Source organism: Erpetoichthys calabaricus, chromosome 11, assembly GCF_900747795.2.
Source record: "Erpetoichthys calabaricus chromosome 11, fErpCal1.3, whole genome shotgun sequence".
NCBI classification, from domain to species: Eukaryota; Metazoa; Chordata; class Cladistia; order Polypteriformes; family Polypteridae; genus Erpetoichthys; species Erpetoichthys calabaricus.
This window is the reverse complement of record NC_041404.2, coordinates 27,339,380-27,366,993: the sequence shown is the minus strand read 5'-3', so window position 1 is coordinate 27,366,993 and position 27,614 is coordinate 27,339,380. Positions and strand designations below refer to the sequence as shown.

General features: G+C 40.4%; 2 protein-coding genes across 2 annotated transcripts in view; one reads left to right on the top strand and one right to left on the bottom strand.

Annotated features, from left to right (window-relative positions):
* jade2 (jade family PHD finger 2) overlaps window positions 1-27,614 on the bottom strand; it is a 330,800-nt gene that overhangs the window by 19,534 nt on the left and 283,652 nt on the right. The window contains exon 10 of the mRNA XM_028812843.2: window positions 14,059-14,176. Coding sequence (XP_028668676.2) covers window positions 14,059-14,176 — 118 coding nt within the window. The remainder of the gene's footprint in view (window positions 1-14,058; window positions 14,177-27,614) is intronic.
* pitx1 (paired-like homeodomain 1) overlaps window positions 1-27,614 on the top strand; it is a 554,834-nt gene that overhangs the window by 476,964 nt on the left and 50,256 nt on the right. The window lies entirely within an intron of this gene.

Sequence of the window (27,614 nt, the reverse complement as noted above, 5' to 3'; positions counted from 1 at the left end):
TGTTATTTTCATGTGTGGTCAAATATTTTAATAATGCATCTTGGATCAATCAAAAATAATGTAATATCATAGTAACATTATATTGTTCTTTTTTTGTAACATGTTGTGTTCCTCTCTGAAACAACAACAGCAGACTTTAGTCAGTGGAAGGTACTACTAGGTATATGCACAACTTGTTACTAACTGGATCTAGAAAGCATCATTATTGGAAAAAACACTTAATGTCATGAAGGCAAATTAGCAGTTCAGACTTCATGATACAATTGTCTCAAGACATGAAATTTTCATAAAAGAGATGGCCTGTGTGTTTAGTGTTATTTATTATTGGACTTTCATAAATTACAACACTAAATTAATTCAGATCAGTGTGCAAACCAAAAAGTTTTAAAGTAGGTTTTGTAAGCTTTTTCATTTAAATAGAAGAGTCTCAAATAATAACAAAATATTTGCTTTGCAAAAATAAAAGACTTGTTGCATGTTGATGGGAACACATAAGCAGGAATTTCACTGCACACTGTACACGTGACATAACGATCCAATAAACCTTCATTACAGAGTAACTGACATATGAAACCATCCAAATGTAACAATTGTTTTTTGTTGTTCCAAGTTAACATCAAACATTGTTCCAACAATGGTAGACCTTTTAATTCCTGCTTGAATGCTTTACTGACCTGTTAGCTGTGGATTCTGACTGGATACAAGAAGAACGTATGTTATACTGTACTGTATATCCTTTAAAGAAAAGGGGAAACTGTCAACACTCTGCATGAAGCTGAGCCTCTCCACTGTAATAATTTCCCCTGCAGCTGAAATCGCACACTTACTGGGCACAGACGTGGCAGGGACAGAAGTATAGTCTGACCAGAAAAGCAAGTACAGTGGAACCTCGGTTCACGAACGTCTCAGTACACGTACAAATCGGTTTACAACCAAAAAGTTTGCCAAACTTTTGCCTCGGTTCACGACCACACACTCGGTATATGAACAAGTCAGTTTCCCGTTCGGTTTGTGTGCGCCGATGATTTCCGCACATGTTGCATTGTTCTCGGTCAGACGTGCGTGCTTGCACGTGCATGCTTTCGCTGTGAACTCTTTGTGCTCTATTTCATTTCCCTTCCGGTTTGTATGCGCCGATTACTGTATTTAAGCACGTGTTAAGCCTCTCCCTGTTCATTGTTCTCAGTCAGATGTGCGTGCTTTACCTGTGAACTCTTTGTGCTCTACAGTATTTCGTGTGCTTTTGCAGTTAACCGTTGCTTCTAAGCAAGTGAAGAGTGGTGAGAAGAAAGTTTTGCAGAAAATTGAAATCGAAGTAAAGAAAGAAATTATTGAAAAGTATGAGCATGGCGTTCGTGTTACTGATCTTGCCGCCAAGTACAAGAAGTCAAAATCTACGATTTCGACTATTCTAAAGCAGAAAGAATCTATTAAAGCAGCTGATGTTGCAAAAGGAGTTACAGCGTTAACCAGGCAGAGGCCTCAAGTGCTGGAAGAGGTGGAAAAACTACTGCTAGTGTGGCTGAACGAGAATGAACGAGCAATGTTATGCAAGAAAGCCAAGAAGATTCATGGCGATTTGCTGCAAAACTATCCTTCTACGAGTGGCGAAAGTGAGGAATTTAAAGCCAGTAGAGGATGGTTTGAAAAGTTTCGCAAGAGAAGTGGCATTCATAGTATGGTAAGGCATGGAGAGGCTGCTAGTTCCGACGCAGAAGCTGTGAAAGAATTCGTGAAAAATTTCACAAAATTAGTGGAGGACGAAGGCTACATCCCGCAACAAGTCTTCAACTGCGACGAGACCGGATTGTTCTCCACCCAGTTCCTCCTCACTTCATGCCAGAACTCGACTCATGCAAGGTTAGTTTTCTCTGTGGTTTATGGTTAGTTTTTGTATTACGGATTTTTCAAATGTTCATTTTTCGGTTCGTAGCATGAATTGTTGCAATGTTACTTTTCTTGGTTGTTTATTAAATTTCTGATTTTTCAAATGTTCATTTTTTTCCCTGTGCTTAAAAAAAGTTTACACAGCGATCGGGTTGTAAAGCTATTAGTGTGAACTCCTGCAATGTTACTTTTTTGGTGGTTGATGGTTGGTTTTTAAATAAAGTTTGGATTTGTTCAAATGTTCCTTTTTTTCCCCTGTGCTTAAAACTCATTTAAAAAGAGTGTTTACAGCGATTGGGTCATAAGGCTACAGTATAGCGCGAACTCTTGCAATGTTAGTTTTCTCTGTTTAAGGTTTTCTCAGCGTTGATCAATGTTTTTACATTTAGTTTACTATTACGCTGTGCATTCTATGGTTTAATTAACTGTATTTGTGCTTAAAAACTTAAAAGAAATATATATTTACATACAGTTCGTATGGTCTGGAACGGATTAATTGTATTTACATACAATCCTATGGGGGAAATTGCTTCGGTTCACGACCAAATCGGTTTACGACCAGAGTTTTGGAATGAATTATGGTCGTGAACCGAGGTTCCACTGCATTGAGAAGTTGGCTGCTTTCTCTCTCCACCATGCCAGATGATGGCGATCGAGAGTAAATTAAGATCCATTGCTGCATTATTTCTGAATCTGTATCAATGAAAGGTGTATCACTTGTATTCACATCCACAGAAGTAAGTAACTGCAGCTTGGTACTACTCCCAGTAGCATCTGAGTACTGTATATCATGAGATTGAGAACTGTTCCAGTGCCTTGATACATTTGTGCTTTGCTGGTTCCGATTGACTTAAATTTGAAAACAAACCTATGGATGGAGAGCCACATTTATGAAACAATGTTGCAATTCGCCAACCTGATCTGAGAACACAACTCACTAAATTAAAAACCTGTGCAAATCTTCCAAGGCTACCTTCATATATAGTGACGTCTATGCTGTGTGCAGACAGTTTTGAACTTCCCAATTATATGGATGGCGATTAACAGTTTTGCCAACATGCAGTCAGTTTGTCATGTTAAACCTTAGCTCTAGTTTTGCAGTAAGATTTTTAAATTTCTTGCTTCTGATGAAACACATTTTTGTTTGCCTTTGTGTTTCATTTCAGCCATGTGCTGATGTCATACAATACACAATACAAGGCCACATTTCATATTGGCAGTATTTTGTATCACCAATTGCACTTTTGGGGAATATCAACTATTTGATAATCATTTTTGTATCAAACTGAAGATGCGTGGACATTTTGGTGTGATTATTGATAGATCAACACCACATGTTAAAGAAAAGTATGTTGAAGAAATTTTTAAATGACTCAGCAACCAGAAAGCTTTCTCATTTTTAATTTTAATACATCTCTTTAAAATACTTATTAAAAGGTGAAATAGGAAAAGTGTATAGGGCAATGCACTAAGGAGCTGAGCTTATTACTGTATGTATGTCTCAAACTCAAAGTTACTGTTTATGGTGTTGTAACTTCTATAAAGACTTTTGTGTGATTGAGGCAAATCATTGGTATTTTGGGGCAGGGTAACATACTGTATACAATTTAAAGCATAAGACTGAAAGAGATTGGTCTGCTGCCACCATTTCCATTCTAAAACAGATTTAGAGGACCACCACTCCCCCTGGGGACAAAGTTCTCTCTCTCTCTCTTTATATTTATCTGTCTATCAGTGTTTTCCATGCAGTGTGCTGTGGTACAGTGGCACGCCGTGGCAGCTACCCAGGTGTACCATAGAAATAACAGTGTAGTGCACTTGGGTCTGAACCAGAGAGGGACAAGCTCAGCAGGTGTTTGAGACCTGTCTGAAGAGTATAGGACTACCTGGAGGAGCTGGCATTAAAGCAGCTCCGCAATCGCCATGTTAGAGCACTTCGGATGTGCCTCCTGGCTGCTAGAGTCCATCTACCCCTAGGTGTGTGGTCGCCAGCAAGCCTCACAAGGCTGGTGGATAGTGGGTATATGAGTTGCCTCTGAAACAGAAAGGAGCTGGCAAAGGGGAAAAGCAGCTTGGAGATGCCACCAAAGTGCTCACTAAGTGCCCATCCATCCATCCATCCATCCATCCATTGTCTCCCGCTTATCCGAGGTCGGGTCGCTTGAGAAGAGATGCCCAGACTTCCCTCTCCCCGGCCACTTCTTCTAGCTCTTCCGGGAGAATCCCGAGGCGTTCCCAGGCCAGCCGGGAGACATAGTCCCTCCAGCGTGTCCTGGGTCTTCCCCGGGGCCTCCTCCCAGTTGGACGTGCCCGGAACACCTCACCAGGGAGGCGTCCAGGAGGCATCCTGATCAGATGCCCGAGCCACCTCATCTGACTCCTCTCGATGCGGAGGAGCAGCGGCTCTACTCTGAGCCCCTCCCGGATGACTGAGCTTCTCACCCTATCTTTAAGGGAAAGCCCAGACACCCTGCGGAGGAAACTCATTTCAGACGCTTGTATTCGCGATCTCGTTCTTTCGGTCACTACCCATAGCTCATGACCATAGGTGAGGGTAGGAACATAGATCGACTGGTAAATTGAGAGCTTCGCCTTGCGGCTCAGCTCCTTTTTCACCACGACAGACCGATGCAGAGCCCGCATTACTGCGGATGCCGCACCGATCCGCCTGTCGATCTCACGCTCCATTCTTCCCTCACTCGTGAACAAGACCCCGAGATACTTGAACTCCTCCACTTGGGGCAGGATCTCCAGCTTCTGTAGCCGAGGATCAGACCGCCAAGGTCCCCGCCATTGGCCACCACCCAACTCACACTGCACCCGACCTCCTTGGCCCCTCCCATAGGTGGTGAGCCCATGGGAAGGGGGACCCACGTTGCCTCTTCGGGCTGTGCCCGGCCGAGCCCCATGGGTGCAGGCCCGGCCACCAGGCGCTCGCCATCGAGCTCCACCTCCAGGCCTGGCTCCAGAGTGGGGCCCCGGTGACCCGCGTCCGGGCAAGGGAAAACGCAGTCCAAAATTGTTTTTCTTCATAGGAGGTTTGTTTGACCGCTCTTTGTCTCATCCCTCACCTAGGACCAGTTTGCCTTGGGTGGCCCTACCAGGGGCATAAAGCCCCGGACAACAGAGCTCCTAGGATCATTGGGACACGCAAACCCCTCCACCACGATAAGGTGGCGGTTAAAGGAGGGGTCACTAAGTGCCATGTCTGTAAATTCTGATCTGTAAGCTCCTTTTTTTACCGGCTACTCTGGTAGTCTTCCCCATTCAGGATGTTGAGCAAGTGTATGAGGTAAACTGTATATGTGTTTGTAGTTAGTAAAAATAGTGGTGTGCCTTGGGAGGATTTTGGTTAGAAAAAGGTTTAAGTTAAGGTTAAAGAAGGTATCTATCTATCTATCTATCTATCTATCTATCTATCTATCTATCTATCTATCTATCTATCTATCTATCTATCTATCTATCTATCTATCTATCTATCTATCTATATGATAGATAGATAGATAGATAGATAGACGGCCAGGGACCTTGCCCCACCAGGAGACCTACAGAGGCAGGTGATCGGGAGAGGGGCAATTCCTACCCCTGGACACAAGATGGCAGTCCTACGGGATTACATGGGAACCACGGAGCTGGGAAGCTCAAACCTGTGGCTACCACCAGGGGGCACCTGGATGGTTCCAGAGCCATGGACTGGAGCACTTCCACCACACCACGAAGTGCTGCAGGAAGGTGATCAGGGAGCACCTGGAGCACATCTGGGTGCATTATAAAAGGGGCCGCCTCACTCCATTCAGGGAGTCGGAGTTGCATGTAAGAGGATGGAGCATGCAACTGGAGGAGTGAAGGCGGCATAAAGTAAAAGTAAAACTAGAAATAAAGTAAAGGACTGAACTGTTGTGGCTGTGTTGGTGCACTGTGTTGTGCAAGGAAAAGAACTGTAAAATAAACGTGTGCTTTTGGACATTGTGTGTCCTGGTGTATGTTTGTGGCTGGGTTGAAACCTAACACTATCTATCATCATAACACTTGTGTTTTGGAAGCAGATTTAAAATGATTTCCAATGTGACAGTGTCTGTTGCTGAACACCTTTAATTATGTTATGTTAAGATGATGCTATTCTTTTTAATGAAGTCAAGATTTACAAATGGCTATTTTACACATTTGGTCTGTCACAGTTCTTAAATCAGTGGGTCAATATGGGTGGCAGAATTAACATTAAAAGGCCCAGTCTGGGTGTGGTTTTATTATTGTGGGTGCAAGTCAGAAGTGGTTCTTGAAAATCAGACCTGCACAGGACTCAGCTTGCAGCCACTCCAGCCAGCCAGTCCATACTCATCCTTCTCTTATGCTAAAGGTTGGCATTTCATTTTAAATTGCTTTATGGCACTCCACTGATGTTCATCAACCACTTTACATGTTGCTTAATAAACTGGTACAAATGGAATAAACACTGCCCTTAAAACATATACTTCAGTGGTGCACCAACCAATTTAAAACTGCCCAAGCTGACTTGGTGTTGTGTTTTACTTTAAACTCTCAACTGTCTTCCTATTCAGGGAAACTTCTTTATATTAACATGGTACGGAGCACTGACTGAGGTGGTTGCATATGGCACAGAAACTGAATCTGCCTTGATGCCTCGTATTTAATTTCTTTTTGTGATGCAAATTCTCAGAGGCAGAGAAACAATCATTAAAAACCATATGCTAACTCGAGCTGCTAAAGGTTAATAGGAAAAATGAGGCGTCCTCTATGTGTGTAGCAGCAGGCAAGTCCAACGGCCGGGCTGTCCCTGCACAAACCTCAATTTGCATTTCTGAATAGATAGAGTCATTTACTGCAGCATAACAAAACCCCAGATCAAGAAAAGTGCTGTAGCAGCAAATCTTAGTGGTGGCGGCAGCAGCGGCGGCTGGGTGTCAGAATCCTGCAGAAGAATGATGAGCACCGCTAACCTGAAATCTCAGCTTCAGTTACAGTCTATCAACCTAATAAATCTTAGCTGCGCTCTCCTCTCTTCAGCAGCCAACTAAACCACCCGCCCCCCAACAAAACCCTCATAAACAAATCCACTTAAAGAGTCCTTTCATTTGGACTGAAGTGGAAATCTGCTTTCAGCGCATTTTTTATATTCCTGTAAGCCAACAATCACTGTGGCCTGGGGCTAAAGACATGAACCACAGACCAGAAGATTGACCCCCATATTATGTTACCCTGCTGAGTTCTACTGATGTATCTTAAAAAAAGGCTCTATTACTAGAATACAATGAAAAGGGAAAATATAAAATAAGTGATGCTTGCCAATTGTTCTTGTGGCAGGATGTCTTCTTGTCAGCTCTCCAGTTAAGGAGTGAGTGGCACAGTTACTCAAATCCAAGTTACTCAACGTCTTTTTCCTACTCTCTGCCCACTTCAGTCTATGCTGATTCTAGTAAAGGTCCTTGCTTGTAACTCGTATTAGATAAAGAGGGCTATTAATTTAGCTCTAGGTCAGGGTTACTCCTCAGTCCCCTGCAGCCATTAAACAAGGCACTGACCTCTAGGGACATCAGTGACAATCACGTGACAAACTAAACCCAAAATGCGGTTATTGTATTTGATGCCACCTACTGGGCACAGTATTAGCTGCACAGCTTTGCAAAACGCCTCCCTGTTTAACTAAAGCTGCATTTACTTTAGCGACCAAAACTGCATGTTTTATTCTATCAGGATGAGGACCACACAATCTCATTAAAGCTGCTCACTGATACTGGCAGGCTGTCCAGTGTACAATCACCTTTATTACTCTAAGCTCATTTTGTAATTACTAACTTCGCATAATACCTGCTTATTCCATATGGACCCACAAATATATCTGAGATAACCTAACGTCAGCCCAAAGTCCCCGATGTAATTATTAGTGTAGGCTCACTCACCTTTGTATTGCCTACTTTCTAGAAAACTCTCTCTAGGGCTGTGCATGAAACTCCGTCAATCAAACCGCTCCTATGCCGGCATCAGTTGATGCAAGGCAAGAATGAACCCAGAGTGGGATGCCAGTCCATTTCAGGGCACACTTCGACATGCAGGATGCAATTAATTTAGTCTCAAACCAACCTACCCTGCACTTCTTTCTGGAAGAAAATTCTCTTGGAGGGAAAGAGACCAAGCATATTTCACACAGGCATTGACTGGACTAGGATGTGAGCGCAGCCTCCTAGAGGAATAAGGCAGCAGGACCAGTATCACAAAAATACACATTTTACTGATGGTACCCTACAGACACAAGCGAATGCATACAAACTTTAGACAGACTGTAAACGGGATGGGTTTCGACCTAGGACGCTACAAAAGTGAGGCAGCTGGGGTAACCACTGTGCCAATGTGCTGTGAATTATTTTTTCAGGTATAGTCAGTAGGGTAATATACCCAGATTGCAACAGATCTTAATCTTATACCTCTGCAACATCAATAAGGACAGCCAACTTGTGTGTGACATCTTTGTAACTGAATCATTTATAGAAATGATGTCTGTATCCTTTCTGAAAAGAGACACATTAAGGGTGAAGTTGCAGCCATCTGCACTTAGCAGTTTGATAATAAGATATCTTTTGCCTTCTTCAAGGTCAGGTACTGCCATTAGCCACACTCTCTGTCCCTCAAGAGGGCTTTTCCCGACTGTGCTTATGTAGCACCTTGGCACAAACTGAAGTGTCACAGAGCCCCATTGCCTCACACGTATTTGTGACTAGACTCTTGCTAAATATTGATCAAGTGATCGCCACCTAGAAGTGAAAATGGGCAGTCATCACCAGAAAAGTAAATCATGAGCTTTGCTCCTGTATATTCAGTGTGACAGAAGGAACACAAAGGTTGACCTACACTCTGAAAAACAAGCCCCAACCAGAGACACATTCTAGGGCAGCAGTCTTCCAGGCTCTGGAGCTTAGATTCCTGTCATCAGAAAGACTGACTGGGGTGGCTGGTGACAGAGGACCTCAATGCTTGGTACACCACGCAGCCCACAGCACCCTGAACAGGAAACAGCAGTCTGGATGCTACTGTTTAAATATCCTGTAATTTTATTTTTATCCTCAGTTCTGGGCAGCATGATTGCACAGTGGTTATAGAGTTTCTGTCTCACAGTTCCTGTGATCCGAGTTTGACTCAAAGTCTGAACACTGTTTCTGGGGGGTTTGCAAGCTTTCCTTTTACTGCCTTTTCTAGATTTTTCAGACATTTTCTCACATCCTAAAAATGTGCAAATTAATTAGTTGCCCAGGAGAGAGACAATACCTCCCCCGGGACACGAGGGAGCAGCCCCCCTGGTTTGCATCGGGGTCATGGGATTGGAGCTTGGAAGCTCAACCCTGACGGGGTCCGTGGCCACTGCCAGGGGGAGCCTGGACAACTGTAGAGCCCCGGACAGTGGCACTTCCGCCATACTCAGAAGTGCGACTGGATGATCATCAGGGAGCACCTGGAGTGCTTCCGGGGGCAACATAAAAGGGGCCGCCTCACTCCATTCAGGGAGCCGGAGTCGGGAGGTAGAGGACAGAGCTTGCGAGGAGAGGAGGCAGCAGAAGAAAGAAAGAAAGAAAGAAAGAAAGAAAGAAAGAAAGAAAGAAAGAAAGAAAGAAAGAAAGAAAGAAAGAAAGAAAGAAAGAAAGAAAGAAAGAAAGAACTGAGCAGTGATTGCTGGAGATTGTGCACTCTGTGATATAAAGGAAAAAGAAATAAAAACATGTGCTTTTGGGGATTTGTGTGTCTTGGTGTCTGTCTGTGCCAGGGCTGATTTTCCACAACTGTCACACTTTCAGGGCTCTAGCAAGGTAGGCAATGCCACCCCAAACCGAGAGGTGGTGCTGTCACTTAACTCTCCTTTCTCATATCCAGGGGAAGAGGTCTCAGTCTAGACCATGACACAAACGAGTATAAAGATATTAAGCTATTACCATTGTTGAAAGGCTATATTGGCCATACTTCTGTTCTCTGATCCATCAGATTAACATTTTTCATTTTGTTAAAATTAAATTAGGTTACCTGGCTGGCACACCAACCACTCCTCTGGACTATGCTTATCCTTTGGGCATTTACAACATAAGATGTGCAAGGGTGCCCAGCTATCTTTCTTTCATACCTTGAATTCAATGCTGCCAGGCTACTTTGTAACTCGGCCACTTTAGAATTATCTGAGTCTTGCACCTGCACCTTTTACCATGATGCCAACATAGCACATTTTTATTCGGTTAAATTAAGAAGTAGCAGGCAGGGCTATGATACAATCCAGAAATATACAATAACATGTGAGTAGCAGAGGGGAATATTTTATTCTGAACCAAGGCTTTAATAGGGTCAGCAAATGAATTATGACTAGCCCAACACTGCTGCGCTCTAAGACACTCTAACAGTTTAAAGGCCAAGTTCACCCAGAAACTTGTATCTGCCAATGGGAAAAGGACTGCCTCAGGAGCATCTCAGATGAGCTGTCTTTTACATTTCTCCGCTCTGCTGTGTTTTCTGTGTGTGGGCAGAAATGCTGACTTAAGTCAGCTGTCACAAGCACACTGTAACAACCAAGAACTGCTGTTCAATCATACGTCAAGGGCATACAATAAACTTGTAAGATCTCTTCTTTCATCTCTTATCATCTGTTGTAGAGCTGGGTGGACTGTGACGGGCTGTTTTCAGGAAAATAGGCAAAAGGCAATCAAAATCGAACTTCATTAAAAACCATTTTTAGCCAGTGTCACCCAGCCTCTTCTGTTGAAAAGTATCACAACATTCCTGTATTGGCTATTCTTCTTGAATCAGCAGGCGGGTAGTGTGGAACACTTAAGAGCTGCTATAATCAATAACTATGCATTCTGAAACCTAACGAGCCCACTGGAGATTGTGAAATAATATTATGTGCAATAACACACTTGATTGCTTGTAATTTTCTAAATGATAAAGCCCTCCCATTTAATTTCAAGTTTATGAGAAGTGAAAGCCTATCCCAGTAGCAATGCAGGGCACTCTCACCCACAGCAGTTCAGAGGGATCAAGTAACCTAATATGTATATTTTATAGATGTGGGGCACAGGGAGAACAGGCAATCTCCACACAAAGGGAGCTGTTAAATAGCATTTGCCATTGTACTATACCTAAAAGTATTATGCTTCCATTTACTATTATGCTTACAGCTTAATCCAGTTCAGGGATGCAGGGTTCAGCAACCTTTTTGGGGAGTATCAGGCAGAAGCTAACTCTGCATTAGAGGCAAGTTGATTGAAAGCCACGCTCAGTTATGCTGGCCAAGTTCAGGTGTTCCCAAATCATCTAACATACATGTTTTTTGGATACAGGATACATGTCAACTCTGCATAAACTGTAACTGATTCAAGGTATGAACCCAAGTTACTAGAGTTGTGAGAAAGCAACACTTACCCCTGCACCGCTGTGACACACTAAGGGGTATCATCTGTTCATCCATCTGTAAATCCATTTGGAAATCCATCAAATTCAATTCAGGGTTAATGGGGTAAAGAATTTATGTTAACATCACTGGTCACAAGGCAGGAGCCAAACATGGACAGGATGCCAGCACATTGCAAGGCAACATTTCCCAAACCTTGGTCAAACCAGGTTAATCCAGTTCAGGGTGTTGGTGGGGCTGAGCCTATGCTATGGATGTAAGGTACAAATTAACACAGCAGGGACAACCACTAATACTACAAGTACTAATAAGTACATTTAACATAACATAACATTTCCTAGCCTGCTTCATCAAAATGACAGTGAGGGGGTGCTAGAAACTATGCCAGCAGCACTGGACGCAAGGCTTGAACATACCCTGAACATGATCACATAGCACCAATAAATTGTTATTATTTAATTATTACTGCCTATTTCAAATTATAATTATCTATTCATGAATCTATTATTTACTTATCGATTTATGATATACAGTAGTTCATAGCATCTGTCCTGTGTTTATGTATATGTTGCACCGCAGTCCTAGGGAATGTTATTTTGTGCCAATGTATGCAGCAATACTGTGCATGGCTGGTATGACAATAAGGCCACTTGGCTTGAATTGATGACATAACATAACATACCATAATATAACATGCTCACACTGGCTTAATCCAGTACAGATCTTGGCAGTGCTATGATAAGTAGGAACCAGCATTGGAAATAATCAGGGGCAGAGAGCAAAACTGTCCCCAAACTAAACAATTCTGCCCGTTAAAAGAAGTTCAGGGGCAAAAATGTCATCAAAATTACAAGTGATATTTTAACAATTTACAAGATATGACTGTTATTGTCTTACTAAAGCTCATCTTCAACACTCTGATCCCATCTATGTTATGTTTTTTTACAGCTGCCTTGGGATGCTAACTGTGTTGATGCTCTCATTTCTAAAGTGGATTGCTTTGTTGTAAACAATAACTGAAGAACAATAAGACCACTAGCAGACCAATTATCATAACTATTAAACAGGTCAATCTACTACCCTTTGGAAAATGAAAGTTAAACTGGCTTAAAAGAGAAATGCATGCTAATTAAATGCACTGTAAGGCTCGTCCAGCTTTCCCTCACAACAACAGCAGTGCTGCTGGAGATCCATCAACGGCAGCAAAAAATGACATTTTTGTAGACAGTAACTAGTCTTTCATTAACTTTACCGTGCAAGGGCACATGGATAGGATTCATAATGAGTCAACGGGATTAATGTACAAAGACAACTGAGAACGTTTTATTAACTCAAAAAAATAAACAGTATGCATGTCTCATTCAGAAACTTTTCACCAACAGGCGTCTGCCCGCACTCCCGCCATCATTCAACTTTACCGTAATTCTTTCAGTAAGCTGCACATTACAGTACTAGGCAGCGCCATATGCTTCAGTAGCAATGTTGCTGTGCCACTATGCTTCTCTGGAAGTGACTCTAAAGACTGCCCACAGCAATGGGTGGGAAAGTAACTTTCTGTCGGAATAGGTAGGTATCTGTTGTTTTGGTGATACAGTTGGAAGATATTTGTAAACACAGATATAAGCTGATTAACTTCTTTCTATATTTCAGAGTGAGAGTCATAGTTAATATAGACAGGCTTATCTTGAGCATACAAAAGCTTGCATTTTGCAAAAAGAAGAGTGCCTTTATATTCCTCCTGTAGTTCCTCTCCATTGTACCTCTTTGCAATCCTTTTTAATTTATTTTTGATAATAAATGTCCTTTACATTTTGGTATTCTGGGAGCTGTGCCCACCTTTATTATTAAGAGACATTACCTCGTCATCAGAGTTGTCTATTGTAAAGGGGTGAGAGGTTACTCGGATACGGAATGGAATCCCACAGAAATTTACAGATGAGATAGACACCCATATTGTCAGCAACAGAACACCTCTACATCTCAATGCAGGAAGACAGAGGACACTAGGGGGTGGTCGGCTCTTGAATATGTGCCACTCCAAGTATGAAATTACAAGGGGCATCACAGACAGAAAGAAACAGAGGAGGAGGTTCCATCAGGACACATTAGGGCAGGAGACCTAAAAGGTGCTAGAGGTGCCTTGCTCTTTTGTAGAAGAAAAAGAGAAAGAACTGGCAGAAATGTGTGAGACCATTTGGCATCTTCAACATTCGAAGCGGGGCAACTGAATTCGAGACGCATCTTTTTAAGGGCTCAACAGTGCAGACACTTCTAGCATGAAGTTTTGTAGTCACAATCGACCAACCCTGACCCTCACAGTAACCTGGGCTGTTTGAGATCAAAGAGCCTGTTGAGTCTAATGTTAAGAAAAGAATTGATAAAGGTACAATGGACCTTGAAAGAAGCGCCAAGATCATTAGGTGACAATGGTAGTGAAAAAGTAGGTGGCTTGTGATGATGCTTCAGAAGTGGGCAGGACGGTGATACTAGATAGAGAGAGGTTCAAGAAAGCAATGGTTAGGCTCAAAGGGCAACTGTGTTTTGTTCAATTACACATTTACATTGTACTATGTGTTTTCATATTTATCCCCACCATGTGTGTTTTAATGGATCAAAAGACCACTGGTGGACATTACTGAAGGTCTAGAGAAAAATGCAAGGAAATGTCTATCTGCAGACTATCAAAATCCCACGATTTTGGAGTCCCAGCACTGCAAAGCAGCAGATGAACATCTCAAACTTGTTTAAAGATTAGATATACACTCCCTTACCTCTAGCCAAGTCTTCTTCAATGAGCTGAATCTGAAGGTTGAAGATCTTTTCTTGAAGCGTGCAGAGGGACTGCTTCATCTTCTCTCTCCTTGTTAACATGTAACACAGATTGCGTACCTGTGTGGAAATAAAAATAATGATAAACAGGAAAGATCTCCTGGATCTGTAGTTAATGCTGGCTATAATGTGAGTGGAGGCTGAAAGAAGGATTAGTGTAGAGGGGTTGACAAGAAGGAAGAACAGCAAATTTAGTTTCCAGTAACAAACTGCAACTACTTCCTGGTAGAACACCTGGGCTGAGCCATGAAATAACTTCAGATAATCCAGAATGCAGAACAATCCTTGGTTCATAATGTTTCAAGACTGCATGTGACACCCCATAATCCATTCCCTACACTGTCCATCAATTGTGGCATGAATCATATTAAATCCTGCTGTTTTCTGGCTTGGCCCCCAAGAAAGCTGGCCCAGTATGTGCTATCTGCAAGAAGGCCAGCATGATGCTAGCCAGACTTTTGCCACTGGCCTTCATTAGTGTTCTTGCTGAGCAAGGGCCAGGCATGTCCTTCTCATTCCAATGCTGAAGTCTATCATAACTATTACTAGCTAAGTTTCCATCCAGTTTTTTGCGACGTTTTGTTATCGACAAACAGAATATACGTAAAAAAAATGTGCGAAATTTGCTGTCTCCAGCCTGTTTCCATCAAACTGGCTTTTTATCGATAAAATGGTGTGCGTGATGACGTCATCCCCCCCCAAAACGAACTGTCGCATAACTTTTGTTGTATCGCGAAAAAAATCTGCCCTTGAGCCGTTTCCATACATAATTTTGTGTATGTCGCAAATTATCTACCTTTTGTTTTCCACGTTACACCCCCTTCACTAAACAAAGAAATGGAGAGATTATTCAGACAGTTTTTTGAAATTTGCCAGCTTACTGTTATTTCAGTTTCACAAATAATTGGAATTGTACATAATATCCGAAGACGACAGCAGAATGAAGCAGTTGCTTGTCTGAATAGCCCTAGAGCTCGAAGAAAGTACCCCAGTGCGACGAAACCCACGGGTATGGGAGAGACGATGGAATAAGACCTTCTGGGAGGAGGTGGTGGAGAGACACTTAACAGAAAATCTCTGGCTGCAACATTTTAGAATGACACGGCCGACGTTTGACATGTTGTGTGGATTCATCAGTCCTGATGTTGCGCCCATCACAGGTTGCCACCGACCACCGGTTCCAACCCAAAAGCGGATTGCCATCGCCCTTTACAAGCTGGCAACCTGTGCCGAGTATAGAGTAGTTGGAGAAACTTTCGTGGTTAGTAAAACTACCGTCCATCGATGTGTATATGCTGTGTGCACCGCTATTAAAGAAAAATTAATGCGGCGTTATATCAGACTTCCGACTGTAGCGGAGGCCAATGAAATTGCATACCGCAATTCCTTGGTGCATCTTGTGCCACAGATTTACGGTGCGCTGGATGGCACGCATGTGCCTATTCTTCCCCCGACGGAAGGCTACCGCGATTACATTAATCGCAAAGGGTGGCCATCTATTGTTCTCCAGGCCCTTGTTGATGACAGGTGCATGATACGAGACATTTGCGTTGGCACTCCTGGAAGTGCCCATGATGCAGCTGTGTTTGCAGCATCGGATCTGTACAGGTGAGCCTACCTTTCAACATCCCTTCACAGTGCGATAACAACTGAATTAACCTGCTTCCCTTAAGGTTTTTAATTAAAACTGAAATTTGAATTAATACAAAATAACGACGTTTAATCAAAAAAAAAACTCTCTTCATCAGACCATGCGAGCCGCTCCGCCATTCTCGTTTTGATTGCATGTGATGAAAATGTGACACATTTATTTGCGTTAAAGCCCTTTTTTCCGACAAAAACTGTTTCCAATGTAGTTTTTGCGACATCTGAAGTATCGACATGGAATTTATGCGCTAAAGTTAAACGGAAAAATATTATGTCGACATGTACAACATTTCATCGATAATTAGCATTTCCATCAGCTATATCGGTAAAAAATTTGAAGCGCTAAATATTTTTTCGCAAAAACTCCTTGGATGGAAACCTGGTTACTGCCAAACCCAACCCTTATCTATGAGAAAAGATTGAAAACTTGGCTCTTATAACCATTTCTAACGTGCTTGTTAATGGTTACCTGACTCTGCACTTTAAACTTATGCCATCATGTCTTGCAATTTTATGGTCTATTTATCAACATTTTAATTTGTGACTTTAATATTTTGCTGTATTTGTAATTTAATTTTGAGCATATTTTACCACCTGACCTACAGCATTATTTTAATATGACATCTATGATTTAGTGCTTCAACACTTCCTCTTGAATTTGCATCATTCATTTACTTATTATTTACTTATTAATCATTTTTCCAGTCCATAATAGAGTATGCAAACTCATAAACTCACCTTAGAACGAGACTGTTACATTCATCAGTCGATACAACCTGTACGTTTTGACATATGGGAGAAAAATGGAATTCTTGGGAAAAAAAACTGCCATGGAGAATGTGCAAACTCCATACACAGATTGACAAAGCTGGGATTCTGAAGCCTCAGGCTGCAGTGTTAACCACTGGCTCCACTTGATCTCATACTCTTGTAATTTGTAAAGTGTATTAGAAAAAAGTGTTAGCAAAGTAAATAAATAAAAAGAAAATATTCATACATGAAATAATTTTCTATCCATGACCACCATATGCAAAAAGGAATTTCACTATATTCTGTACATGCGACAAAAATGACCCTATAAACCAGGAGCAACTTGACATATACTTGTGCATTTGCATACTCAGGTGTGACCTTTACTTTGTCTTTTTACTCCAGCTGCCTCATAACCTGGTCACTGTCTATTTAGTGTCTGCAAGCTCACCCTGTACCTACCTCAGTTTTTCTTTTATATTCTACTCACTTCCTAAATCACAAAGAAATGTACATTAGCTTTAACGGAAACTCTAAATTTCACTAGTATGATTATGAGTAGATATATATATGAGTGTGACTTGTTCAGTATTTGTTCTTGTCTTCTGCTAGATTGTGCCGGTATCAGTTCCACCACTTATAATACCCACTACATTTTAGATCTTCCAAAGGTATCATCATCATGTTTGGCTCTACAGCCCTTGGTGGGTTTTGGCCTCCTCCAAAAGTTGAAACAATAAACTTGTTTATATAAAAAAATAAACAATCTTCTTACTGGGGTAATGACCAGACAGATACAAAAGTCTGTGTTATGTGGAGTGTGTGAGGTACACAAGTTCTCATTTCTTTCGTTGTTTAACGCATGCTGTCTTTCCCACTCTATTCTCTCGATTTATGTACTCTTGTAGGTTTTTTCTTTCAGCCAGTTACAAGCCCCTCAGTTGAGTTTGTTTTTTTCTTAAGTAGATTTAAAACAAAAAAAATTCTGCAGTGTTTATATATTTATGATAATTAATTTACGGTTATCTTTATTGTTCATACAGCTTTCTGTTTGGGGTCAATTGATTGATGGATGATTGATAGTTCCTTTTCCTATATCACAGATATTTTGAATGGGTTGTTGGTGGTTAATTGTCACACGGTATTATGTACTTATTTAGTGTTTCATCATACATATTTCTAATTTTTAAGTTCATTATTGGTTTGCTGTGCCCTGATAAGGAGGTTTCCCTCAAAACACCTTTGGCCAGATCTATACCTTGCATCATTGCATAGGTTCTGAATTCAGCGACACTTTCTATGTCATACCTACTTATGCTTCATGATATTATTTCTCATAATTATTGTAAACAACTTTGGCTGTTAGTTCTATTTTTAGTTAGCTCACACTGTTATTATTTTTTCTATTTTTGTTTTCTATTGTTTGCAGTACTATATATATTTTTGTGGTTGTTTATAAAGTATTTACTATACATGTACTTCATAATTTTTTGCATCATCCATTGACATGTATAAAACATTTATTTTTGAGTTTTGTTTCGCTGTGTGTACATACTTTGTTGTATTACATGTGGGATATTAAATTTGGGTCTACATTATTTTTTGGGGAACATTCTAATTTTTTGTGTAAAAGTTTTTGTTTTATGTACATTACTCCATTCTATAATTTCTGCCTTTATTTTATTTAAAACTAGGGGGCTTTGCTCCCTGCTCACTTCGCTTGCCAACCCCCCCGCCTGCGCTACATGCCAGAATCTTCGTGTCTCTGTTGCTCGTGTATGTGGATTTCACTTTCACCAAACAACAAAACCTTTAATTCTCGCGGATAGACCTCTTCATTGGGAAAAAACACTACTTTTTGAATTAGACGATCTACAAATCTCCAACTTAAATTTTAAAGCCAAACAATATCTACATACTTCTGTCATATCACCTACAGTATGTCCATATATTCAATCTCTTTTCGCTTTTACCTTTTTATCAATATCGCATTGAATTTTGATTCCGTGTTTGGAATTACATCGTGACATCGCAACGTATAACTACCTGTGAGTGAATATCGTTTCTTTCACTCTACAAGAAATGTGTCTGACAATAGCATTCACACAAATGAGAAATGATTAAACCGTGTGCTTGGCTGTAAATGTTTTAGATGTGGGCAGGACTTTTCCAAATCTCTTTGCATAAGCTCTTGTCTCATGGGGCTTGAAATTTTCTCTCAAGGGATTTTACTTTCACCAAACAACAAATCTTTTAATTCTCGCAGATATGCCTCTTCACCGGGAAGAAACACTACTTTTTTTTCCCCTGATGGCAACATGAATTAGATGATCTACAAGTCTCCGACTTAAAGTTTAAATCCAAACAATTTATTCAATCTGTTTTCGCTGTTCTGTTATTTCACCAAGTAATATTTTCCATTTGTTTGCGCTAATCTGATCTTTACTATCCTTTTTTTTTTCGTACTTCCATTATCTCTAACTTGCTCTGCGTGTGTACTGCACCAACATTTTTGAATTCTTTACGATGTTCTACTTTGTCATCTACTTTTTGTCTTTTATTTCTGGCCCCAGGTGTGGTTAAATCTTTTGGCACAAAGACTCGTCTCGCGGGATGTGAAAGTGTCTCTCTGAGAAAATCACATCTAATCTCCTTCCAAGATTTTTGTTTTATATTAGAGAGATATAATGAGTAGAATTATATACTGTGACAAAGTCTTTTAATACATTTAAAATACATTTAAAATACTCCTCCAAAAGTTGCCTCCATTGCACTCTATCTAGCAACCTTTCTTGTGAATCATTAGCTTACAATGCTGCAAGATCTTCTGCCACACCATTCATCTATGTAGTATGTAGGCATGCTTGCCTTCTTTATGAATACAACTAGTCACTTAGCCCGTTACAATAATGGGTGCTAGAACAGTAGTGCATAAACATTAGTAGGAAGTCTATATTAAATGGCAAGGGACTTTGACCTCATTCTTTTTGTTGGTCGTATTTTTCTTTCTTTCAGCCTTTCTTTTGTTGATGTTTACTTGCTGAGCTGACCGTTCTTTGTGGGCTGCCGCCGTGTATTGTGTGTCTTTAATTTTCTGTGACAGTAATACTGTCTTGTACGGCTCTATTCAATAAGGGCGCGTAGATAATTTAGTTCAAATGGCTCTGGAATATGTGAAGAGCAACAGGTGCAGATCTTTATTTACACGCGCTTTATTCGCTGCGCCCAATTGAGGTCGCCCTTTTGAGGCTCGCCTTTTTGTGCGCGCCCTTATTGAAGGATGCCTGTGCGCGCCCTTATTGAAGGATACCGTCTTGTACGTCCGCTGGCTTGTACGTCCGTATGTCCGTAATATACCTTTAATTTTCTCTGGCGGTAATACAGGCGTGCGCGTCGGTAATATGCCTTTAATCTCCTCTGACAGTAATACTGGCTTGTATGTGGCGTAATATGTGTCACTGTATTGTGTACCTTTAATTTCCCCTCGCAGTAATACTGGTTTGTATATCTGTAAAACGCCTCTAACTTTCTCTGACAGTAATATCGCGCATAGCACCGTGCCCCGCGCATGCGCACTTCACCAGAAGACACCCACACACGGACACCTGGACGCACATAGGGATTTTATATATATAGATCATCCGTTTACCATTCTTTATGTGATTCAAGTGTCTGCCATCCCCTAAACGGACAGATGAGACCAAAACAGAACATTTTGGCTCAAATAAGAAACATTATGTTTGGAGAAAGAAAAACATGGCATTCCAGCATGAGAACCTCATTCCATCTGGGAAACAAGGTGGTGGTGGTATCATGCTAAATGTTACCTAAACACCAAAGCCTCTTTGACTTTACAAATCTAACAATGAGACAGCCACCTATTAAGTCAATCAGCTCCATATTGTGACAAATTCTACAACTCTTTCCTTCCCTCACAGACTTGTATATTCTCTTCAGAATTATTCTGTCAAATATCCTGAGGGAGTTCTCATCCATTGCTGTTAAGGTCTATGATTTCTGTCTTACTGTATATTCTACAACAAGGCACACCAGTAACATACATTTTCAGCTTTGTATTTCTAGTAATAAGGCTGCTTTTAAAAAGTTGGGAGATTGGCAGAGTAAGCTCTGTTGCCTGCCTGAATTCTCTCTCTCTCTAATGCTCTCCCTAATATTATTATAATTACTAATCAAAAGGTGGCCCCGGGACACAAAGCTTGATACTCCTTCAAATTTTCTTGATTCTAATACGAGCAATATGAGGACAGAATTCAGGGAGTTAAACATGGAAAGTGTTTTATTTCATATGTGTGGCTCCCTTTCTCTTTGTTTTGTGGCTGGACTAATGGGTCAGCTCTGTCTTCCTGGACAATAAGCAAGTGCAGGGTCCACTTAGCTTTCATTTTGCACATCTTAATGTTTCATTAAAACAATAAAGACATCTTAATGTTATTTCTATTGCTTTGATAATTCCACACAAACTTGATGCTGAAAAAAAAAAACAAACATAGTCAGCTGAGGAGTAATTAACTTCTTGCAGAAGACAAGGCCATGACCGAAGTCAGTGACAAAATGCAGAAGAGACATCAAAAGTCAAATATGAGGACGTTACACTGTCATAATTAGGATATTTATGTGGTTTTGAGAGCTGTCACTCTAGCCAAGCCACTGCAGGATGGATATTATGCAAGCTATTGTCAAAAAAAAAAAATGTTTAAAAAAAATCATGGCAATAATTATTGCATTTAATTCTGTTCTTGGGCATTTCCTTATGGGCGGAATAGAAGATGGCAAACGCATAATATGGGAAGCCTTGTCATTCGGCTGCTAGTGGGAATCTGCCAAAAGCTAAAGAGATCAGATTCAGGAACTCAATAGACTGACTGGCTGGGCTCATTTGCATACTGACGACACGTCAATCAGCGCTTGACTAATGGTTATCAACATTCATTTGAGCAGCACTTGCGAGGGTCGAGCGGTCGTTGGGGAAAATAATCAGCTCTTGACAGAAGACTCTAAGTGCTTCTGCTTAAAAGAATGTTTTACACGTGTCAAGCAGTTGTTGTCCATCAAGACGTGTCAGAAACCAACTAATGATTGTGTTCTAAGGAAGTCAAGTCTCCTGCAATTAATTCTGCAGTGTCTAAACGTGGCCTGTCAGGCAGTCCTACGAATAACAATTACAACTAAAAAAAAAAGACAGCAAGAGCAAAAAGCATGTCCGAAGTAGAAAGTCGAAAAAAGACAAAGGACAAACTGGTCAAAATGTAAAAAGAACCTTAGCTGCAAGTGACTATGCTTTCCTAAATTCATTAAGAATTGACAGCTTTGGCATAGAAATCCAATAAAACACACCAAAAATTAAGTTACACTGTTTTCCCCTTTTTCTAAAAAGACTTTAACGGAAAGCCTTTTTATGTCTCACTGGAATTGGGCCATAAAATGCCATGGTGTAACTACCCTGGCTATGGGCAGGGAGGTTTGTTAACTTGTGCGTAGCTTTAAGCTCCACACTTTAATTGACATGTGACATACAGGAGGCTTAGCCCTTTACAGGACACTTGGGGTTTAGGAGTGCAAGGACATGTGGAGACACCAGGAGATGTATGAAGAGCACAGTGACAGCAGTTCTCTGGGCCAAACCTAGACCCAAATGAGCTCACTTATAAGCTTCTCCCAGATGTTTATCCTAGCCAGGAATTAGAAATCCCTTCTGGCCATAAGGCCAGTGAACCTACTGTAGAGTAAGAAAGATTAGAGTTAGCAACAGCACTTGACTAATGAGAAGAGGAGAGGGCTGAGGAAGGCTAAAACTGGGATTAATAAAGTATCTATCTATCTATCTATCTATCTATCTATCTATCTATCTATCTATCTATCTATCTATCTATCTATCTATCTATCTATCTATCTAAAACTGAAAAGGTGTGAGCAGGAGGAGACTACTTAAAGAATCATTTTGGTAAACAAGTGAGTCAGCCCCCCTGTGTAGGGAAGGCCCGGTGTAGTTGTAAGCTTCTGAGTTTGGCCTGTTATAGTAAATTCTATGAGAACGAAACTCTTTTTTAGAACTTATTCTGCAAAATATGTACTGTACTGCATGTAAACGTTCAAGTATGAGTCCATTAGTACACTGCAGAAGTCACTGTGCAGGATCACTACACAGAAAATTCATTTGTCATTGATATCGTCCATACTGTAATGTGAAGTTATTATACGTCAGTTTGACATTTAGACTTGGGTAGGTCAGACAAACTATAAAAATTGCATTTTTTATAATTACAACCGTACTGCTACATATTTTCATCATAGGTCAAATATCTTAATATAAAGTTACAATATGAAGTAAATCTCACTTATATTAACACATTTAAAAAGTCTAAATTACCCTAAGCCTCCCTAATTCGGGGTGTTCATAAGAAATATCATGTTTTACCTCATGAGGTAGTATTACCTAATAAACAAAAATAGCTGCGTCAAGCATTTGTCATATTAAAATATATGCCTCAATTTAAATGTTTAAAGTCTAAATATTTTTGATTGTAATAGAAATATATAATTTTGACCCTATGGTTGAGGTCCACAGAGGGCTAGATCCCTAGTAAAAGATCAAAAATCAAAAAGAACACCGTATTCATAATCACTGACCCCGAAATAGTCTTAACACAATACCTCAGGTGCGCATGTTTGAAATTTGTCATTTTTGACATCCTGGGAGTGGCACTTAGAAAAAATCAGGTATCAAAAATCTTAATACATAATTCGCCTGCCTCCTCACTCACTCACTCACTCACTCACTCACTCACTCACTCACTCACTCACTCACTCACTCACTCACGTCCGAAGCCGAATGCGCAGTCGCCTTCTGCGCACGTCCGAAGCCCAATGCGCAGTCGCCTTCTGCGCAGCTGCCCGAAAAACCTTACGAGACTGACATCCAACCCCAACATCGCGGCAGGTGGCGGATTTACGGCTGCAAAAATTCAAAGAGAAAGGCGACTTCAATTAAAGCTTTAGAGGCCTGAAAGGCGATTTCGACTACAGCTCGAGGCCTAATTACGCATTCTGATTCAATTACGCATTCATTCAATACACCTATATCAGGTTTGTGGTGCTTATACTTATTACTATTCCATATTGTACTGGAACATTCATCATTCAATATTATACTATAGGCCTGGAAAATTCATCAACTAACAGTACAAGCCTGTACAGTAATGAGTAAAGCGGACTACAATCATTACAAAACAACTTCTTCGTTACTTATCATTTGTTCTTCATACACTGCTGACACAAACTCGTGCCCGTTTCATCTTACGTTGTTGAAATGGGCTCTTTGTCTAGTATTATCATATTCATGATCAGCAACATCAAAATAGCATAAATGACACTTCACATTCCTATACAGTATTACCGATTCCTGTTTTGTGAAAAGGAGCAAATCTGACCCCTTGTATCCCATTAGGGGGTAAAACCCTAGGCTCACTTGGCATGGCAAGCACAAGTTCAAGCCCTTCTGATAATTTTTGCTGAAGACACCTGGTTTACTTTTTATCAAAAACATATCATTCCCTAACAAAATATAGTTAAAAAATGGCCTAAATATTAGGGCTTTTTGGGTGTAGAGGGTCAAAAAGTTTAAAGTCTTGCATAATTAAAAATCAAGATGAGTTGAATGGTATATCATATGTGGGGGTTTTCTTGTACTGGTGAGTCAGGAAGGGGCAGACAAAAAAAAAATTAAAGTGTCTTTAAAGTGATCATAAGTAAACACAACAATTTTGAAATGATGCAAAAGTAGATAAGTACATTAACAATACTTAAATCACAGTAAATATTGCTTTTTTACTAGCTTGTTTGTCTACTTATTTGTAATTATGGAAAAATAAGCACTTTGCTATCTTTAAACAAGTAAAAAAACAAACACATGGCATTGGGTACGTATGGTAGTGGGGTTAACTGTTTTGAAAGTTGGGGTGTTATTCATTTTCTATTTCCTTCGTCAAATAGACATTTTCAATTTTTTAAATATTTTGCCATGGTGTGTGTGTGTGTGAGATGTATAATTGAGATTTGCTCAGACCGTTGCTCCACTTTTGTACTGACTACTAATGAGGATCTGTTTCCCTATCAGACATGACAAACAAGAAAATGCTGCATATGAAATATACAAAGCTGAAACAACCATCTTTTAAGTTTAATTTGAAACAGTAAACTAAAATGTAAATGAAGTCATACAGAATGTTTCTCTATTGTTTTAGGGATAAATATAATTATTTTATCTGTGGCCTTAAAAAACTTTTCATACACATCCATGTTCCTCCTATTGTACGTCTACCTCTGATAAAGAAGTTTCTTACAACAAACTAAAGTCCTGGAACACATCTAACTGAGGTATTACTGTATTTGGAACCCCATTGTCTCTTTGTTTGAAACCATTTACTTTACATAACAAGAATAATAAAGATATAAAATAAAATAATAAACTTTAAAAAATGTATAAATGATATAATCTAGTTATAAAATCCCTTTTTTTTACGTAACAAGAATAATAAAGATATAAAATAAAATAATAAACTTAAAAAAATATATAAATGATATAATCTAGTTATAAAATCCCTTTTTTCTTTTTTACTCTTTGGCCTCCTTGGCATTATCTTGGTTTGGGGCCAGCTTAACAGCACCCCCTTCTGGTCACGAGACAAAACTGTGTATATTCAGACAGATTTCTGTGGCCTTCCCTAACAAGTTATTCACCATTTTTCATCTGCTTTTTCTCACACATGGAAAAGATGTGTTTATTATGTTGATTTGTATTTTTTAATATATTTTTATACATCAATTACATTACAAAATTCAAGATACATATAATCAAAGGTGGCAACAAACACCCCAATCATGTATGTTTCACATTAATCTTAAATGGTCGTCTATTTCCCTAGGTTCCATGTGTGGTTGTGTGAGATGGTGGCCCAGTGATGGACTTGAATTGTACCTGATCCTGCCGTGATATGCCTGTTAGCAAGCTTGAATTGGACTAATTGGGCATGAAAATATTTCTCTCAGGTGACTGAGGCCAAACAATAAGAGGTGGAGTTCTGTGCTTTGCATTCAGTGAAACTTTCCAAATTACTCATGCTTCTCTACATCCATCCATCCATCCATCTGTCCATCTGTACACCTTCTTACCAACTCAATGTAATCAGTTATGGCGGGCCAATCAGAAGCTGCTATTTAACCTTCCTTGCAGATTCTTGGGATATAGGACATAGCTGGTGGAAGATGGGCAGACTTCATACAGACTATAACAAGGCCAAGACTGACAGCCAGTTTTAAGAGTTGTGAAGTAGCCGTACTTATCATTGTGTCACCGCAACATAAAGAAAACTGATAGGGAGATGGAGAATACGTGCAAACTCTATACAGACAGTGAAAAGACTGCAAATCATGCCTGCCAACACTACTTCATAAACATGTGCCCTGATATTATAATTACTCTCACACAGGCTGGTATATTCATTGTTTATCAGTTCTTGGTTAGAAATGGCTTCCTTCATTACAGTGAAATCTTTCGACTACACAAATTCAGCAAATACATGAAGAGCAGATGACATGACATTAGCAACTGCTAATCGGGATGTCGCGTCAAATGTACCCATGTCTGCATAGTGAAAGCAGCACTGAAAGACAAATAATGAAACAGCCCCAACAGCATGAACACCAACCTGTGTGTGCTACAATTAAGTAGGATCACAAAATGGATGGATAAATGAACGGAAATAAAATTGTAATGACCACTCTGTTTTCAATTGAATAACTAGTTTTCCCATGAATCACAGCAGACTGGAGACATGGCACAAAATGTATGTCTGGATGCTGGGTATGAAAGCACTATACAAAGGTCAGGGTTGACTGAATGGACACACACACACATACACAGAGGCTAACTCCAGTGTTAGTACTATTGTGCTAGCAGATGGCAGTCCTTAAAAAGACACCAATATGGCACACAATTGTCTGGACAGCTGACTGTTCATTGTAGATTACCTAGGCAAGACTGGGCAGCCAGCTGCACGAGATCTTTGATAAGGATCGTGGGCCCCCAGGGGTTAATTTTCATCACATTGGAGTGTTTGATTTTGTTTCCTTTGTTGCTATCTTTTTCTCAGCTTTTTCCATTTACATACATTTTCTTATCTCATGAGTGGCACAGTGGCAGGTTCTGCTATGTTATAGCTCTAGGGACCAGGGCGAAAACCCTGTGTCGATTTTGCGTGTTCTACCCATGATAGTATGGACTTTCCTCCCAGATTTGTGAGTTAGGTTAGGTGGTGACTCTAGTCTCATTAAGCACACAAGTGTGACTGCAGTGGCCTAGCACCCTTTCCAGCATTGAATCTTGTCTTGTTAGTATAGGCTCTGACCTTCATGACCAAGTAATGGATTAAGTGATTTTTTGTAATGGATGTATATTTAAGTAATACTTGTGTCAAAAGTAACTTACAAATCACCAAGTGTGACATAAATACATTTGTTTCCATGTTTGCATAGCTGCAGCAGTGTCAGGTTAAATGTCTTCCTCAGGGTGACAGAGTGAGTCAGTTGTGGCCATTAAATCATCATGCTTATAGCTTACAACTCAGCACCTTAGCCATAAATCAAACAAACATACTGATCACATGACATGTTGTTAAACTCTAGTTTTGTATTTTACCATTTCTATGTAAATCTCAGTACTGCTTCATGTCTGACAATCAGTGCAGCCCTCTAACCCAGCCAATGGTGCTATAGCCAAGTAAACCGAAATGAATGACAAGTCTAAACATTTGGGAAGCGTTCTGGCTGGTGGTTGCAATTTTGAAGATGTATTGAATAGCTAAGCTGGGAAATCCTGAGCAACACTCCAGAGACGCCGGTGCCTTCTGATGGCACTGAGCCGTTGAGCCAAATGCCCTGATTCGTTCACATTTCCCTCCACCACTGTTGCCCTACCACTCATCCTTATTAATCTTTCATGCCAAAGGAGTGATAAATAACGCGCCAAACAGCATAGTTCTTTAATGAACCCGTCCGTCTCCCTTGCTGTGTCGTTTCCATTAAT